General features: G+C 45.4%; 1 protein-coding gene across 1 annotated transcript in view; it reads right to left on the bottom strand.

Annotated features, from left to right (window-relative positions):
* The window catches only part of VSTM2B (V-set and transmembrane domain containing 2B), a 34,223-nt gene extending 27,794 nt beyond the window's left edge, over positions 1-6,429 (bottom strand). Inside the window, exons 1-4 of the mRNA XM_024199724.3 lie at positions 6,206-6,429; positions 4,898-5,625; positions 3,874-4,058; positions 2,205-2,234 (exon numbers count right to left, since the gene is read on the bottom strand). Of these exons, the coding sequence (XP_024055492.1) occupies positions 2,205-2,234; positions 3,874-4,058; positions 4,898-4,970 (288 nt within the window). The 5' untranslated portion in view covers positions 4,971-5,625; positions 6,206-6,429. The remainder of the gene's footprint in view (positions 1-2,204; positions 2,235-3,873; positions 4,059-4,897; positions 5,626-6,205) is intronic.
* Positions 6,430-17,628: the final 11,199 nt, after the last annotated feature.

Raw genomic sequence — 17,628 nt, 5'->3', positions numbered from 1 at the left:
CCCGTCCCAGTGCACCTCCCCCTGCCCAGCGCACCTGCCCGAGCCTGCCCCAGTGCACCTCCCCTCTGATCTCCTCCCCGGGCCCATCCCAGTGCACCTCCTCTGGCGTCCCCGTCCCAGTGCACCTCCCCGGGCCTGCCCCAATGCACCTCCCTCCATCTCCCCAAGCCTGCCCCAATGCATCTCCCCTCTAATCACCACCCACCCATGGCCTGTCCCAATGCACCCCCCCATCTCCTCCCGGAGCCTGCCCTAATACATCCCCCACATCTCCTCCCTGAGCCTGCCTCGATGTACCTCCCCATCTCCGCCCCGAATCTACCCCAATGCACCTGCCCCCAAGCCTGCCCCAATGTACCTCCCTCTGCCCCCAAGCCTGCCCCAATGCACCTCCCCCGCCCCAGTGCACCCAACCTTTCCCTCCTGCCCCAGCCCCAAGCCTGCTCCTCCCAGAAATTAATGCACCTCCCCTCCCACCTGCTTCATCACCTCTAAGAAATTGGAGGATCTCCTCTCCCCCCCCCAATAACCAAACATGTAGCAAGGAATTCCACCCTCTACCTCATCCCAGGCAGAGACTATATTTGTCCCCTCCTCCTCTTCTCTGTAGTGCTGTGGGTTGTATAATTATCTGAGACCACCCCAGCTCCTTTCCAAAATAAAATCTCTCGTTCTGTAATCCAGCTCCTCCTCAAAATAAATTACTAAATCACTGAACCTATCCCAGCCCTTCCAAAATTAAATGCAATAAGTGATGCATACTCTAGTCAAGCACAAAGCTACCGAATTCACCACTTCCAATGTACTCAACAGTGCACCCACCTATGGCCTCATCCACCCTCAGCTCCAGAAGTAAATGCATCTCTTTCCTCCCCCACCCCCAAAATCAAACACAAAAACACACAACCATTGCTCCTACTCCATTATCTTCCATAAATAAATACGTTAAGCACTGCATCTCCCCAAGTAAGTCAAAAACCCAGCCACCAATTCCAGTTCTTCCCTTCCAAACTAAATGCACCTCTCCACAGCACTCAAATAACCAGTCACTAATTCTGTCCCTCCCTCTTCCCAAAGTTAAAACATTAAACATGCAATCTTCTTTCTAAATTTATTTTTAAAAAGCCACTAATCCTGCCCTCATCCTTTCCAAAACTAAAGGCATCTCCCATCTAAAACCAACAGTCAGCCACTAATCTTCCAATTGCCTTTCTAAAAATAAATCCGAGTAGTAATCTTCCCCCAAAATGAAAGACAGCCCCTCCCAACTCCAACACCTAGCCTGCTAAAAATAATGCATTTCTTCTCTCTTACCCCCTACAAACCACCCAGCCACTAAACTTTCCCCTCCCTTCTAAAATACACGCCTTAACGAATACATCTCTCCCTACCCCCAATCCAACACAAAATACCCAAATACTTTCATATGTAATGGCCAGACTGCATACACCATCCCCAAGTCTGACACCCTAGCTATTACCTAGTGCCTTCTACCCATTATAAACACAGGATGAAGGATCAAATTCTGCTGGCTTTACTGATTGCCTTTAATTTCAGAGGGACTATTAGCCTGAGTGAATTAAAGATCTCATCTATCTTTACTGCAGTGTTTAATCTCTGCAAGATTCTCACCCATCTGCAGTGTTTAATCTCTGTAAGATTCTCCCTACCTTCCCTAGCACCCCTTTCTTACTCCCACTAGCCTACACAGATGGAAAGAGAAGAGTGACAGTGATGGGATTAACGCCAAACAAATAAATGGGCCTGCTCATACTCCCAGTGAAATCAGTGACTGGATCGGGCCCCAAATCAACAGAAATTGGATATAATGTGCTGTAAAGAAATTTGACATTGCTGGGGGGAGTGGTGGGTTTTCAGTAGTGGAGGCAGCCAAATGAAAAGCAGAATTATCACTTGATCTGACCTCCAGTACTTTCCAGGTGAGATCAAAGAAGAGGAGAAAAAACAAATACCTCTTGCCTGGATTTGCAAGTAATAAAACTTGACAGTTAAAATAGCAACAGATGGTAACATTTTGATGGAGACATTGCACACCAAGGAGAGGAAAAGATGCACATGCCCACTCTGCTCCACCATTTCTGTTGCTCTAGAGGGTTAAACTGGCTGAAATCATGTGTTGGGGTGTTACAAAACCAGCATGTACATATAGAAATTGTGCATCACTCAGTTTGATCTGCACTTACGCTGATTTTAGTTGCATCCTTATTTGTTACCTAAAAAAGCAGAGAAGGAAACATGTTAGACTAGGCTCCTAAAGCATATTAACATTATTATAAGCACCCACGTCCCCAGCTAAACAGATGGTAGGACAGAGATCTTCAGTGCAACTTTCATAACTTGTTTCAAACTGATTGTGCGTGACTATTGGGAGAATTTGGATTTGATTTAATCAATTAGTGCTTAAGGAACAGGATTGCTTTGGTAAAATGTAATTGGGCTTATTAGATGCCTGTAGTAAAAGTTTTGCCTTGCTAAGGGATATATGTCTGCAGAAGAATATTTGCTCGTTGTATAAACTGAGCGCCGGTAATTGTAAAAAGACCAATTACATTTGAAATAGCCATTATAGGCCGGGGTGGTTGTTTTCTATGGTAGTGCAGAGTTGCTCATGGAAATGACTTGGGAAAGCCAGGTCCTGAGTTGCTTTAGTGCAGGGATGAGGTCCCTAAACAGCACAAGATCAGATGCAGCTCATCAGTTTTTGAATCTGATTATTTCCTTGTTACAATCAACTTTATTGTAAAAAGAAATGATGCCTCTGATCTCTCTGATGCGCCTCCCAAGGAGATAGTCATTTTCTGGGCATTCCCTGTCACCATTTATTGTAAAAGCAGCTCACAGTTTTATATAAGGTTAAAGGAGACATTTAAATCCAAGCGATTTATTTCCCACTCTGACAACAGAGTTACATTTCCCCCAGCTAGACGGCATCACATTAGTTCGGAGTCTATATGCTTTGCATCTATATTTGAGCCTGGCAGGAAAACAAGCCTGCCATATAGATAGGACCTGGTGTAGGCATTAGAGGCTCCTCAGGGAGTATCATCAGGCTTAATGGCTCTGTGGTAGGAAAAGGTCAGAAGCTGTATATACTTTAGAAAGACACATCTTGGAATTTCTGCTCAAGACTTCTCTGATGTTTAACCTTGTTTATATACTGGGCAGCATTATGCTGCCCATAAAGGGTGTTGCGCCAAGATTTAGGCTGCAGAATAAACTGGGTGTCAGGGAAATGCAGCCTAGACATTAAGACTGGAGCCGATATTACAGCCAAGAGGCCTTCTGTGGGTTGAGAAAGAATACACAAGATTTAACCTGCTTTCCTTAAGGCATGTTAATCACTTCATTTGAGTATGTAAATAAATCATCCCACTGCAGAATTGTCCTGCAGGATCTCCAGCTAGGAGCATATCCCTCTCCTCCATCTGTTCTTATTAATCATCTACATAGAGGAGCTCATCTTGTTTAATCAACCTCTCCCACGTTTGTTCGTAGTGATTTCCAGCTCGGTTCAGACTAGCACAGTTTCGCAGTTGCCTCCTGTTTATCCCCGCTTTGTAATGTAATACACTAAACCGATTTAAAGCTGCTCTCTGCGTCTTAACGATGGGGCTCGCAGTGAGACAGATATTTATCATTCTTTAAGAACACGTTTACAATCCCCAAGGTGCTGTCAGATTCTAGTCTCTCCTCCACTCCACGGGCGAGTTTAGGACCCCTGGGGATTCCTACCTACTTCACGGGATGTAATGGGGAAGCTCCTTTCACCGGCAGTGTCTGTTAGCGTTATTTAACCACTCTCTGCGCATGTTGCACTTAATGAATATGTATGTTTCCGTGGCACTTCGTTACCTTGCTTCTGCTGCCAGGGGCACTGATGGCTAATTCATGGGCAAGTTCTCTGGCTGGTTCTTTAAGGTACCACCACTGGATTTCCAAGGAGTAAGAGGTGGATCCGCTGGCCCGAAAAGCACAAGGCATCTCAATATCATCTCCCTCCCTAACAGTCACATCTTTGGGAACTTCAGTAAATGTAGCTGGGAGGAGAAGACAGAATTACAAGGGCTGGTTAACAGGAGAGATTAAGAGACAAAATCAGTCCGGTTCGTCGTAATCTGATCTGCTTTAACTCGAGGGCTAAGCGCTGTCGGGTAAATGAGCGTCTCGCGTCTCAGCGGCTAAAGACCGAGCTCGGCCGCCTGGCTCAGTGAGAACACAGGGAGCTCGGTTCTCCTTCACCCCGCAGCCTGGGCACCTACTGGTGCATCCGCGCCAGTGACAACGGAGACGAGTCTGGGGAGTGTTTGACAGAAAAGCTCCTCTCCGAAAATGAAAAAAACCATGTTCAGATTCCCAGGGCCAAAAATCGGTCACACAAATCGACAGCCAACACCTGCACGTTTCAGATCGCTCTCCTCCAAGCAGCCCGCTAGCGCTTGCAGGCCGGCAGGCTGCAGTCCCGCAGGTCCTGGTGTGCCCTGTGCCGCCTGGCTCCAGAGAACTAACCCCCCAGGGACCACCTGCAATAGCGTCACCTTGTTTGCCTCTTCTGTATACCCCCCCCCCATAACATACGCTACACAAACAGTAAAGTTCTTACACCACAAAGGCGCAAGCCGGTTACGTCTATTGCGCTCAATAGCGATCGGTGACAGGAACATCGGATCTGATAACGTAACACACATTGTTATCTGCCGGCAACAGATTTTCGAAGGCGAATGAGGTTTTCACCGAGTCAAACACACGGCTCCCCTGGCCACTGGCCCTTCCCAGCCCCATTAGAGTTCTCCGCGCTCGGTTCTATTGGCTTGCTTTCGAGCAAGCTGTATTTGGGGGGGCGATTTGCTATCGGAAGAAGCGAAAGTTTGCTACTTACCGTTTGCTATGAACAGCAGGGGTGCGTTGAACAGCAGGTAACAAAGGGCGCCGAACAGCCCTCGATTTTCCATTTCATATATGGAAACTTCAGGGTGGAGGGCAAGTCGTGAATGTAGCGTGACCACAACACAGCTAAGAAATCTGCAATCCCATTGCAAAGAGAAGCCGCGTCTCCGACACTAGTCCAGGGGTAAGACGCTTTCCAAAAAAAAAAAAAAAAAAAGCCAACAGCCACCCAGCTAACTTTAAAAAAATAAACAAATTTGGACGCAAGTATAAAATCCACAGCCGGCGGATCGAATGTGCTGTCGGGAGGAAGGGTAGTTCCTGAGGATGAAATTATAAATCTGGTCTCTGGTATTTCCCCCCCGCACTGGATTCTCCCCAACACTAAGCGGGATTCAACTCCCTTGTGTTGAATAGGATTTTTTGCCGTCCAGAAGCAGGGGCCGGATCCTGAGCTCCCCTCCTAGACCCATCACTCACAATGGCCAGTCTGGTCTCGATTTTCAAGGAAGGTCTAAGGAGGCGGCAGGGGATTATTGGCTTCACTCTCAATCTGGGGAGCAATCGATCCTTTCCTGTTTGTGGCCCGGGGTGTCTCTGCCGGCGGTGGGGATGGCAGGTCCAAATCCGCCGTTTGCTTCTGGTGCGATGTGCAGCCCGGCCCGGGCACGAAACCACAGGCTTCCCCCCCGCCACTCTCACACCAACACGCGGTTCGACCTATGAGAGGGAATTTCAGGATCTGACGTCCCCGCGTAATGCAGCCCCGAAAACACAAAGAGACTTAGACCGCTTGGGTTGTGCTCCCATCCCTGCAACCAAGCAGCGCAGCAAAAAGCGCCCCCAGTTTGTGTTGACAATTCCCCAAACAAGGCAGGATCCCAGCCCCCCCGCCGCCCTCCGCGCCTTCGGGTCTTGTTACGCGTTTGCTAGCGCGGGTGCCGGGCTCGGGCTGGGGGATGTTCCCTCCGCTACAGGATTCAGCCAGTTCCCCCCTTTACTCCGATCGGCACTGGGAGCCCCCCAGTGCCGAGCGACCCGAGCCGAGCAGATCGCCCGTGAACACGGCTGGGGCCCCAGAACAGCTGGAGTCCAAGTTACCAACATCTGGATGCTGTTCACCAGGCCGGCCAAGCTCCCGGCCCGGCCGGACGCCGATGCACACCCACTCCCCAGTGAAGTGTAGTGGGCAGAAATAACTCCCCGCCCCGGCGTCTGGCCGGTCCCTCTCTCCGCTCACCCCCGGGCGGTGCCGCGGGGCAGCCCGCAGCCTCCGCAATCCCCGTCTCCTCCGCCTTACCTGGGGCTCCCGCCGCCTCGCCCACTGCCAGCCCGGCGCGGCTGCTGCCCCATGGTGGGCAAAGCTCGGCGGGGCGAACACGGAGCCGAAGTGCCCGGCGGAGCCAGCAGCGGTAACCCGGGGCGCACAGACCGAGCGAGCGGTGCCCGAGAGCGCCCAGGGGTCCCGGCGCGCTGCCCTGCCCAGGTGCCGCGCTCGGAGCCGGGGGCTGGGGAGACACAGACTAGTTGATTCGGAGCAAGGCAGATTTCCGGTTGGGCCCCCGGGCGGGAGGGGGTGTTTCCTGCCCTCATCTAGGGAGACAGACCGTCCCCGCTCCCCCTCCCGCCGTCCGCCCCCTCCGGCGGCTGGCCCGGGCAGAGCTCGGGTCCCCGGCGGCGCAGAGCCGCCCCTCGCCCCCTGCAGCAGCTGGGGTGGGCGCTTGGACAGCGGCCAAGGTGCCAACAGACTCGGCCGAGCGAGCTTCGCCTCGCCTCGCCTCCTCGGCCAGCTGCCCGGACAGGGGCAGAGAAACGCCCCTGCCGCAAACACCCCCTGGGAAGTGAAATACCGATGGCGGTGCCAGGGACTGACCCGGAGACCCAGATCTCTGCGGGCGCTTCATTAACTCCGGGGCTGGCCGGGCAGCTCCCACGGAACTAGTCCTAGCTGCTCTTCCCGGCATGTCTACAGGGCCCAGTGGTGGAGCCGCTGCGTATTTCACCTGCCTCGCCGGAGGGGAACGAAAGGATCAGAGTCTCTGGCTCTATACAACGCCTGATACTCATCATAAAGTGCCGGGCCAGAGTTTCTCTGGAATTGGTCGTGTTCTGGTTCATGCGATTCCCTGAGGAAGTAGGAGTGGGGATGGGGTTGGAAGAGGGGGGAAGTGATGGAAGACAAGGAATTCCACCCTCTACCTCGTCCCAGGCAGAGACTATATTTGTCCCCTCCTCCTCTTCTCTGTAGTGCAGTGGGTTGTATAATTATTTTGCTAAATAAATTACAACACACACCACTTACTCAATCTGCAGCATTTTCCAGTGCTAGTCAACGTTATATGGTCATCCATACAAGTGCTATCACACACAGTCTTCATTAGAAAGCGCACTTCCAGGGAGCTTTTCAATTGGCACTGAAAATTTGCTACAAACTGAAAAGTGAAATAGAAGGTGTTGGCAAAGCAATCACAGGAAAGGTTATTTCTTAGAGACATTAAGCTTTAATTGTTTAATCCTTCATTTTTTATTAACTGAACCGATGACTATCCATCTATTGAGTTAATAAAAGTTACCTTAAATATTTTTATTTTGCATTTGCAGCCTCAGATGATTTTCTGCATTGGTACTAATCAATAAACTTCCATTTCCATGAAACGTTGGAGATAATGTGGTAAATAGCCTCAGAGTGCTCTCAACTCAGTCATAACCATATCTTTGGCTAATAAACACCTGGGGCCTGGAGTTTTTTACTTGAGGAGCCAGTTATTATTACTGAATTAATGGGAGCATCCCCATGTTAATATTATACTGATATTTCTGATTAAATATTTATCAGTCAAAAGCTTTCCCTCTGCTACCTGGATGACAAGAGAAGGTGAGGTGGCTATGGTTGCTGTATGTGTGTGAGTGGTGAGTTGTGAGGACAGTAGTCAACTGCAAGGAATGATATAGAGGGCACACTACTAACTCATAACTAGTCAGTAGGGTTTTTTTATGCATGAAGCATCCTTGTATCTCTGTCATTGGCGGAGACCATAGTGGTTTGAATACAGTTTAGTACGGCTCACTATCTAATCTTTCATGGTGGGTTTGGTCAGAATGGGAGATTCCCAAGTAGCTGCAGAAAGCTGCTTTGGGAATTCAGCAGGTGGCACTCTTCCTTCTGTGTTAGTGATTAATCAATACTCAATAGTGGCTTGGTGCACTGTGCTGCTGAAGGTGTTGTCTTTCATATGAGAGGTGAAACTGATGATCTGGGCACCTATACTCATTAAAAAAAAAAAAAAGTCATGACAAATTTAAAGCAAGGACCCACTCAAACTGTGCCTCAGTAATTGCATTTTGTGTACTCAAATTTGCCCTGCATTTCCAGCTGGAAAGAATAATTTAAAAGCTGTATGAAGTGACCACAAAAGGAACTAAAAAAACAATTGGTCCTCACTTTTAATAAAGGTAGAACACGTTCTTTCACTATATAAGCTCTTTTAAGACAGAAGTTTGTCTGACAAAGGTGATGGACATAAGGCTTTTTTTGTCAAAAAATTCCCACTGGTGCTACAGCTACTTAATCTTCAACTTTGGTAGCATGAGTGGGAGAGCTGCTATAGACAGGACTCCAGTGGCTGGAAGGGTTTCAACCATGGTGTCATCTAACCCTGCTCAGAGCAGATCTTGAAGACACAGTAGCTTTGTGTACACTAGCTTCTACATTGTTGATATCACTGAATCAATCATAGCAACTCTGAGAAAGTTGTTAGTACAAAAGCTTAGTGTATAGGAAGCTTCCTGCAGGCTTCACTGTATTCAGTTTCATTTCCTATTTTGTATCCTGTGTTCCACCTCAGCAGTGACTGCATTTCAGTGAGAGGGAATGTGACCTTTCAATAACCTTTGGTCACCTCAGAGGGATAGGGAGACGCTTATTAGGCATGAAGTGTTGTGATGCTTGTAAGTTAATATAAAGCATCCTGAGATCCTTGGATATCAGATAATATATTATCATTTTTATTTTATTAATTTTATTATGCTTCATATATGCATATGGGTTTGAGAGAGACACCAAATTATTAATTTAACTGATCCTTCCCAGTGAATCCGAAGTGTGACTCTATAGCTTCCTACATTCACAGCTCTGCAAATTGAATTTGTTTGTTTGGCTGGGGAATGTCGATTATACAGGTAACGTCAACATTTTTCATGCAATGTAGTTTCCTTGGCACTCTAACTATTACCACAGCTTTTTAAAGATTTTACTCACTGTCTAAAAGTAACTTTAAAATTACTTCATTGGAACAGCAATAAATTAATTTTGCACTGTTAGCACATTGTCCAACGTCCAAGCATTTTCTTGGAGTGCTTGCTCCATGAGCGGAGTTGACTTCTCAGTTATCACCAGCTTTTCCATATTCAACAGATTTGTCCCTTATTTAATAACACTGTTTTTAGTGAATGCATTTTCATTTAAAATACAGATCATTTGTATCATAGAGAGAAAAAGGTTCACAGGATTGGAACTGCTCTCTGGCAGAATTCAACATGAAAACAAAGTTTCCATGAGTAAAGGCTGCAGGGTTGGGCCTACACTGTGTGTTATAATCACATGGTAGTTTGGTATTTGTCTAACATATGTGGAGAGAGACATGTTTTAATAAGTGTGAGATGCACTTTCAACATCTAATCTGTTTTGAATTTGATTCAGTGACATCACTGTCCAGCCATGTCTTCATTTAATCACTAGAGCAGTGCAGGAACTGGAATTTCTGTCCTGTGGGCTATTTCAGGTTTCTAAAACTTTTTCCATTCTCAATTGGTACAAAAAGTCAGATATACAAAATGTTCTGTGGAATGGACAATTTTGAAAAAAACAAAATAGAATTTTTGGAAAATTTCTGAGCTGGCAAGTCAGTTTCCTGGCTGGTGTCAGCAAATTGGCTGCGTGGCTGGTGAACAGGTAGCCTGTCTGGCCACTGGATGCACAGCCCTGGGAACTGGACTGCCCATCACTCTGCCTTTCCTTCGGCTGGCTGGTGGGCAGGATAGCAGGAAATCAAGTCTGTGTGGTTTGTGCTGAAAGATTTGATGGACTCAACATGATCCCACAGACTGTTTAGATTAATTGGAAATTTTTAACCTGCTCAATTAATCACATACCAATGTAAATCTTAGCTATTTACAAAGTTTGTAAAACATCTAACAGCTGGCAGCATCTAAGACCCTGTATATTATTATAATAGTAATACAGGGCTCCTCTTTGTAGTCAGCCTGTTCATCAGGTGCTTGAACCATTCCTGTAAGTACAGTGAATTATACTAGCAGGTGGAGTCAGTTAGCTCCAACCATGATATAAGAGCCTATGTAATAAATAATAATGCAATAATCTTGCACAACACTTTTCTTCCATTGATTTCCAAGATCTTTGTGAAGGAGGTAAGCATTATTCCCCATTTTAAAGATGGATCAGGGAAGTGAAATGACTTGTTCAAAGTCACCCAGCAATCCAGTGGCACTACTGGGAATAGACTCCCACCCCCCACTCTTGGGAGTCCTAGTCTGGTCCCAGTATCCACTAAGCCATGTTGCTTCCCTTAGGAAAAAAGATAACCATGGTTTAGGACAGATAGATCCTGCAAGGAAAATCTAGGACCAAGTAAGTTTGGAGAGAAAGTTTGTTGTTGTTGTTACTTAAGTTACTAATAAAACCAAATCCTAGGAAGGGGGTAGGTTGGACTTTATAGTATATGCATCAAATCATCAGGAATAGATTGGTGTAACTCCATGACTTGCTTTATCACTTACCAACAAGTGTGGTGATTACAAAACATCTAGCAAGATAACACAGTGTCAGGTCAGATTATAATTCAGATTCAAAATAAATATCTTCCAGAGTTTGGAAGAAGTTACTTACTTGAGTTCCTTGCAGAACTGAGAAAGCTGCAGCATTTTGTAGCTGATGATCTTGACTTTACACTCAACTTCTTCTGCTTTCTTACCCTCAGTACTTAGCCGAGGAAGCTCCAGTGGCTTGCAGATCCAGATTCCTTCAGATTTTATCTGTATTTTTACATATCAAACTGCCAAGTGCATTAATGAAAACATGGCAAACATTTCATATTTATAAAGTAGTTTTACTTAACATTTAGATTTTTATTAAAGTATATATGTAAAGTATTCCTCAAAATATTTACAATTCAAACACTGCAGCATTAAATTAACTCTTGGAGTTAGCTATTGATTGGGCCCTGCCTCTAAATAGGTTTGCCAGAGCCTGGAATCCATCATTTACCTGCTTATGTCTACAACACGCAGGCGATGAAAGCCAAGAATGCCATTCCTTGGAACAAGAAGCCGCGAACATATACTGCACATTTAGTCACAGATCCTTCAGTGGGATCCACTCAAACAACTCCCAGTGAAACCCTTTCACATGCTTAAAGTGAAGCATGTGTTTAGGTACCTTGCTAGATCAGGGCCCCATAGTACTTTCCATGCAAGGAATCACTTCGCAATTATTAGTTGAACCTCACAGCACTCTTGTGAATATTAATACAGTAACTCCTCTCTTAACGTTGTAGTTATGTTCCTGAAAAATGTGACTTTAAGCGAAACGATGTAGAGCAAATCCAATTTCCCCATAAGAATTAATGTAAATGAGGGGGTTAGATTCCAGGGAAATTTTTTTCACCAGACAAAAGACTATATTATATATCTACACACACACACACACAGAGTATAAGTTTTAAACAAACAATTTAATACTGGTACACAGTGATGATGATTGTGAAGCTTGGTTAAGGTGGAGAAGTCAGAGGGTGGGATATTTCCCTTACTGCTAAATGATGAACTAGCAATTGGCTGAGCCCTCAAGGGTTAACTCTCTCACGCTGCAAGGCAGCAGGAATGGAGGGAGATATGCGCATTTCCCTTAAGTGCACTGCCTTGTTAATTAGATCAGCTTGCTGAGATCGCAGCTGCTGCAAGCTCCCTCCGTCCTGAGCCCTGCTCTATGGAAGATGGGGTAAGCGGGGTGCAGGAACGGGGGGAAGGGGGACACCCTGACATTAGCCCCCCTCTTCCTTCCCTCCCCCCTGGCACAGCAAGCAGGAGTCTTGGGGAGCAGCTCCAAGGCAGAGGGCAGGAGGGACACAGCCGAACTGCAGGCAGCTGCTGCACAGGGAACTTAGGGGAGCGGGGAGCTGATAGGGGGCTGCCGGTCCACCCTGGTTCCAAGCCCCCACCAGCTAGCTGCAATGGGTTGCTCTTCCTGCAAGCAGTAGACAAAGCAGGCGGCTGCCAAACGACCTTAGAAGGGAGCATTACACAACTTTAAATGAGCATGTTTCCTAATTGATCAGCAACGTAACAACAAAACAACGTTAACCAGGATGACTTTAAGTGAGGAGTTACTGTATAAAGGTGACTATAATCACACTATTTTACCACTGGGTAAATGGAAATGACTTGCTTTATAGAAACGTCCTATAGCATTTCCATAGGATTTTTTTTTCTGAATCAATGATTAGATTTTAATAGAGAATTACATCCCTGCTATATAATTCTACAAGTGGTTCAAAAACATATAGGAAACAGTTTTCAGAATAATTTCTATAGGACCATATTAGACTTCAATTGGACCCTGTGCTTTCATCCTTATTCTATGCTGATTAACACAAGCTGAGTATCTGGCCCTTTAAAAAGACAGTCAGAATTATGAAACAGTGAGGTGGCAAAGTTTGCAGATGATACTAAACTGCTCAAGATAGTTAAGACCAAAGCAGACTGTGAAGAACTTCAGAAAGATCTCACAAAACTAAGTGATTGGGCAACAAAATGGCAAATGAAATTTAATGTGGATAAATGTAAAGTAATGCATATTGGGAAAAATAACCCCAACTATACATACAATATGATGGGGGCTAATTTAGCTACAACAAGTCAGGAAAAAGATCTTGGAGTCATCGTGGATAGTTCTTTGAAGATGTCCACGCAGTGTGCAGAGGCAGTCAAAAAAGCAAACAGGATGTTAGGAATCATTAAAAAGGGGATAGAGAATAAGACTGAGAATATATTATTGTCCTTATATAAATCAATGGTACGCCCACATCTCGAATACTGAGTAAAGATGTGGTCTCATCTCAAAAAAGATATATTGACACTAGAAAAGGTTCAGAAAAGGGCAACTAAAATGATTAGGGGTTTGGAACGGGTCCCATATGAGGAGAGATTAAAGAGGCTAGAACTCTTCAGCTTGGAAAAGAGGAGACTAAGGGGGGATATGATAGAGGTATATAAAATCATGAGTGATGTGAAGAAAGTGGATAAGGAAAAGTTATTTACTTATTCCCATAATACAAGAACTAGGGGTCACCAAATGAAATTAATAGGCAGCAGGTTTAAAACAAATACAAGGCTAGATGGACCTTTGGTCTGACCCGGTACGGCCGTTCTTATGTTATGTTTATGTTATGAAGATTATTAATGTGAATTATTTGCCTTTGCTGTTGCTAGACCATGTTTTATAGAAACATATTAAATCCCATAAAAAGACACCAGTAATCTGTAGCTGATGACATTTAAGGCCATTTCTCCTCTCCCCCACCCCAAATTTTTAATAGCCAGCAACTCCATTATTTAAATATTCAAAATACTTTCAAATGACTGGCTCAGGAGCTTGTGGTTTAACAGATCATTCTGCTGTTTGGGGTTAACTCATTACAGAAAAAAAACCATGTAGGCCACCCTTTAAAAGGGGTAAAACTGCAAAGTTTCTCCCAGTTATTGCTCATGCCCAGAGCATATATGGTGAGTCACTTTTTTTGTCTTAATGTGAAATCCCAGATCTGTCTGTCTCTGGGTTTGCCCATCCCTGTAGTAGCTCATCTAATCTAATCCGTCCTCACCCATCACTCTCCCAAAGTCAGAAACAGGTTCTGTTCCTTAGAGCCCCTTTCCTTTCTTAGATTTGTATTATGGGCTTTTGCTCATTAGAGACTCAATTTTTTTCCCCCCACAATCACAGGGGACCTATTTTGCTATTGCTAGAGAGGTTAGTTTTCCAGGTGATTCCAAATAATGGTAATGGCAGCCCTGTTCATATATATCCCCCACCCCCTGATGTGAGAAAGACACTTGCAGACTACTCAGTCTAGCACCACTGTAGCTTAGACACATGTTTCATAGGAAACTTTAGTGCTTGATGTTTGTCCCCAGGAATATGAATACTCCAGTAGTATATTTTAACAAGTTTCTGCAGGCTATTATCTTTAGAAAATAGGTGAGGAGCAAAAAATAAGTATTGGATACAAACACCACCACCAAAAAAGTGATGCTAAAATGTTCACATCTTTGCTTCCAGCACTGTGACCTTCACTGTGGAGTTTCTGCTTCACTGTAGCTCATAACAATAGACTGGCAACTGCCAGCATGGTTCTTTTTAAAATGTCAGTGGTTTAACATCAATTCAGGAGACTTTATTGCATTTTTCCTTCCCCCCCACCAATGAGATTTCAATTCCAATCAAGCCAAAACCAAAGTGACAGGATATTTGTATTCCCATAAGAAGTTTGTAAAAGGTCATAAATGCAGCAAGTTCAAAGGGTCCACATTGTTTTCAATATACACGATTACTTCCTTATTTCCCATTAGCAAACAGTGGGCCGCATTGTCTTGAAGCAATTCCAGGATTTAGAAAATAGGTAGAAATCTAACAAATTCTCCTAGCTGCAATTGATTAGTCCTGTTTTGGCACAATGGGGTTAAAACAATGAGAAAACCATGCGTTTCTTAGTGGGTTTATTTATGAAGCCTCTTCTCACTTTAAACAAATCAAATGTTCAGTGCTAGGTTTTGTTTTACTTTCAACACAAGGTGTGTAAGATAGAGCTTTCCTGCAGTTTGGGGACATACATTTTTGCTTTATACGGTAAATGTATTTTTATTGGCTTTCATTTCCATCTCATTCAGCTTTCCTCATCTGCTTTTTGTTAATAAATGTAAGCTCCAAAGTTATAAGACAAGATGTACACTTTAAGAGCTTTTGGAAGAAGGAGGCAACATATGCTTATCATGAGGCAATAGTAATGTGTCTTATAGTGCACCATGCTTTGCGAAAATATGCTAAATGCATAGAGGCAGCCAGATTTTAATGCCACTGTGGGAAGCATTGCCTGCAAGAGGTACTGTAACCCATATAACTAATAGGGAGATATCTCTTTAAGAGATCTATTGGTGGGGGAGTGGTAGGAATGAATTGTGGCTGGGTCAGTGTTGCTAGGCAGATGCACGATTAGTGCTCATAGCCAGAAGTTTCTGGAATTGGGTGTGGTAGTTATGAGTATACTGAACAAGTTCCCCGATGCTGGACTCAGAAACCACGAGGGCAAGTAGTCAGTGCAGCTGCTTTACTAATAGCCATGTGCCCTGGGTAGGTTGGGAGAAGATGAGAAAAAGCAGGCTGTTTCCCCTAACTCTGAAGCATTTTGCAGGAGTTTTTTTTAATCTATATACTTAAACTGAGTGGTTGGTTAATTAGTTAGCTGACTAGCTAACTAAGCGATTTCAGCAGAGGAGGAGGAATAGTCTGCATGGATTCCAGCTGAAGGTTTCTACAAGCAAGAGGAGAGAAGTATAGTTGCAGTGCTTTTGACTCAACAGACTGTATAGATTTTGGGGATCAAAGACTGTAATGGAGACTCAGATGAACTCAACCTAAGCTTTTAGGAATTCTGACTTACTTCTCACTGTTTCTGTGGGGACTGACCTACTTAGATTTAATTTGTCTTCTTTGTTTATGTATGTGTAACTGTGAATATAATGTATGTGGATTATAAAATAGCCATGTTATGCTGTAGAAAGTAAGTTATTATTTATTATGTTTCTTTATCATTATACGATCTTATAAAGTTAGTACTTAAGGATTAAGTTCATTCCTTTTGTTCTTTTGGACTTGATTGTGGGGAGGTTGACCCTGGACAATCCTTGCTGAAAATCCTTAATGACTGAATTCTTGGTCTCCATGTGTAGTCCCACTGAACACTAAGCTAGAGAAAAATACTGCTAAAATTGCAGAGCTTGAGGAGAACATCTCTACGGGATTATAAAAGTCACCTGCTATAGAAAACAAATTTCTTTTGTGCCCCTTTTGTTTGTTTCCTGTGATGTATGAAGATGCACAAAAGTATGTTTTGTTTTGTTTTTTAAAAACTAATGTTTGGCTTGTTTTATTACTATTAATATTGTTGGGACTCCTTTGTGCTAGGTGCTGTACCAATAGTTCCTGCTCCAAATGCATTAGAAATTCAGGTTATGCCTTCTCTTTTTGCCAGGAAGACACTCTGGATGATGGGAGAACTAGTGTAATTACTGGAACACCGCACATACCATGCAAATGTACCCTCCCCTCCCCTTGGAGTTTGCTCCTGTATTCTGGACTGAGCCTCTAGGGCAGGGGTCGGCAACGTTCAGCACGCAGCTCGCCAGGGTAAGCACCCTAGCGGGCCGGGCCAGTTTATTTACCTGCTGACGCGGCAGGTTTGGCTGATCGTGGCCCCCACTGGCCGCGGTTCGCCGTCCCGGGCCAATGGGGGCGGTGGGAAGCAGCGCGGGTCGAGGGATGTGCTGGCCGCAGCTTCTCGCTGCCCCCATTGGCCCGGGACAGCAAACCGCGGCCAGTGGGGGCCACGATCGGCCGAACCTGCCGCGTCAGAAGGTAAATAAACTGGCCCGGCCCGCTAGGGTGCTTACCCTGGCGAGCCGCGTGCTGAACGTTGCTGACCCCTGCTCTAGGGCATCTACCCTATGGACAACAGCAATGGTGGCTACAAGAGCCCTCTGACACCATTTCCCAGCATGCTCAGAGTTAGGTGTGGTGACAGAATGGACTAGAGACTCCAGCTGTGGCCAATAGGGAGGCTTCTCAATAGGATGATGTGGTCAGGCAGTTTATTGGGCCAGTGATGAGCCAGGGCTGCTCAGCCCCTCACTGGAGGGGAGAGCTTGTCTCAGAGACAAAGAGACTAGTTTTACTTTCAGGTTTGAGTAGCTTTGAGTGTGGGAATGGAGGGAGAAGCAGAACAGCTCAGGGAACCTGATTAACTTCCCCTCCCCACAAAAGGAGGCTTTGGACTGCTGCGGGATCTAGTGCAAGGGTCAGATGGTTCCTTCCAGCCCTGCGGATCCAACCTGGCACCAACCATCCAACGTAGCACCAGCTATCAAGAGCCAGCTGAGACCCCTACAGGACTCCAGAGCATCCTGTGGTGAAGACATGAAGAGGATCCCTTTGTTTGTTTAGCTGGCCAGCATTCACAGCTCTGCATCACTTGCTTCCGACCTCATGCTCTGTGTACCATCTAGCTGGGAAGGTGCCAGGGAGGGCGCTGGGGGTTGGGAAGAGTTGTGAGTGGTGGGAGATAGTAATTACCTTTAACCTGTTCCCCAGAGCCTATTTTTCTGCTCCCAGTAAAGTCCCTGTTTGCTCTATTCTTATTTTTGGGTGTGTCATTTCTGTGCTGGGGTTTATGTTGATGGACTATATTGTTTCCTGTGTACTGGATTTTACAGTCCTTGCCAGCAGTGGTAGCATTATTCATTTTCTCTAGGGACAGCACCCCTTCTGGGCTAGGCCCAGTGAGAAGTCATATTGTGGGGAGGCACCAGGCATCACAAACAACTCAGGACCCAACCCATGTGAGGAGAGGGGAGAAGCCACTAAGTAGAAAGAACCAG

This window comes from Terrapene carolina, unplaced genomic scaffold (genome assembly GCF_002925995.2).
Source record: "Terrapene carolina triunguis isolate 2854851 unplaced genomic scaffold, T_m_triunguis-2.0 Scaffold130, whole genome shotgun sequence".
Taxonomy (NCBI): Eukaryota; Metazoa; Chordata; order Testudines; family Emydidae; genus Terrapene; species Terrapene triunguis.
Note: the sequence above shows the minus strand (reverse complement) of the source record. Positions and strands in the feature narration are given on the sequence as shown.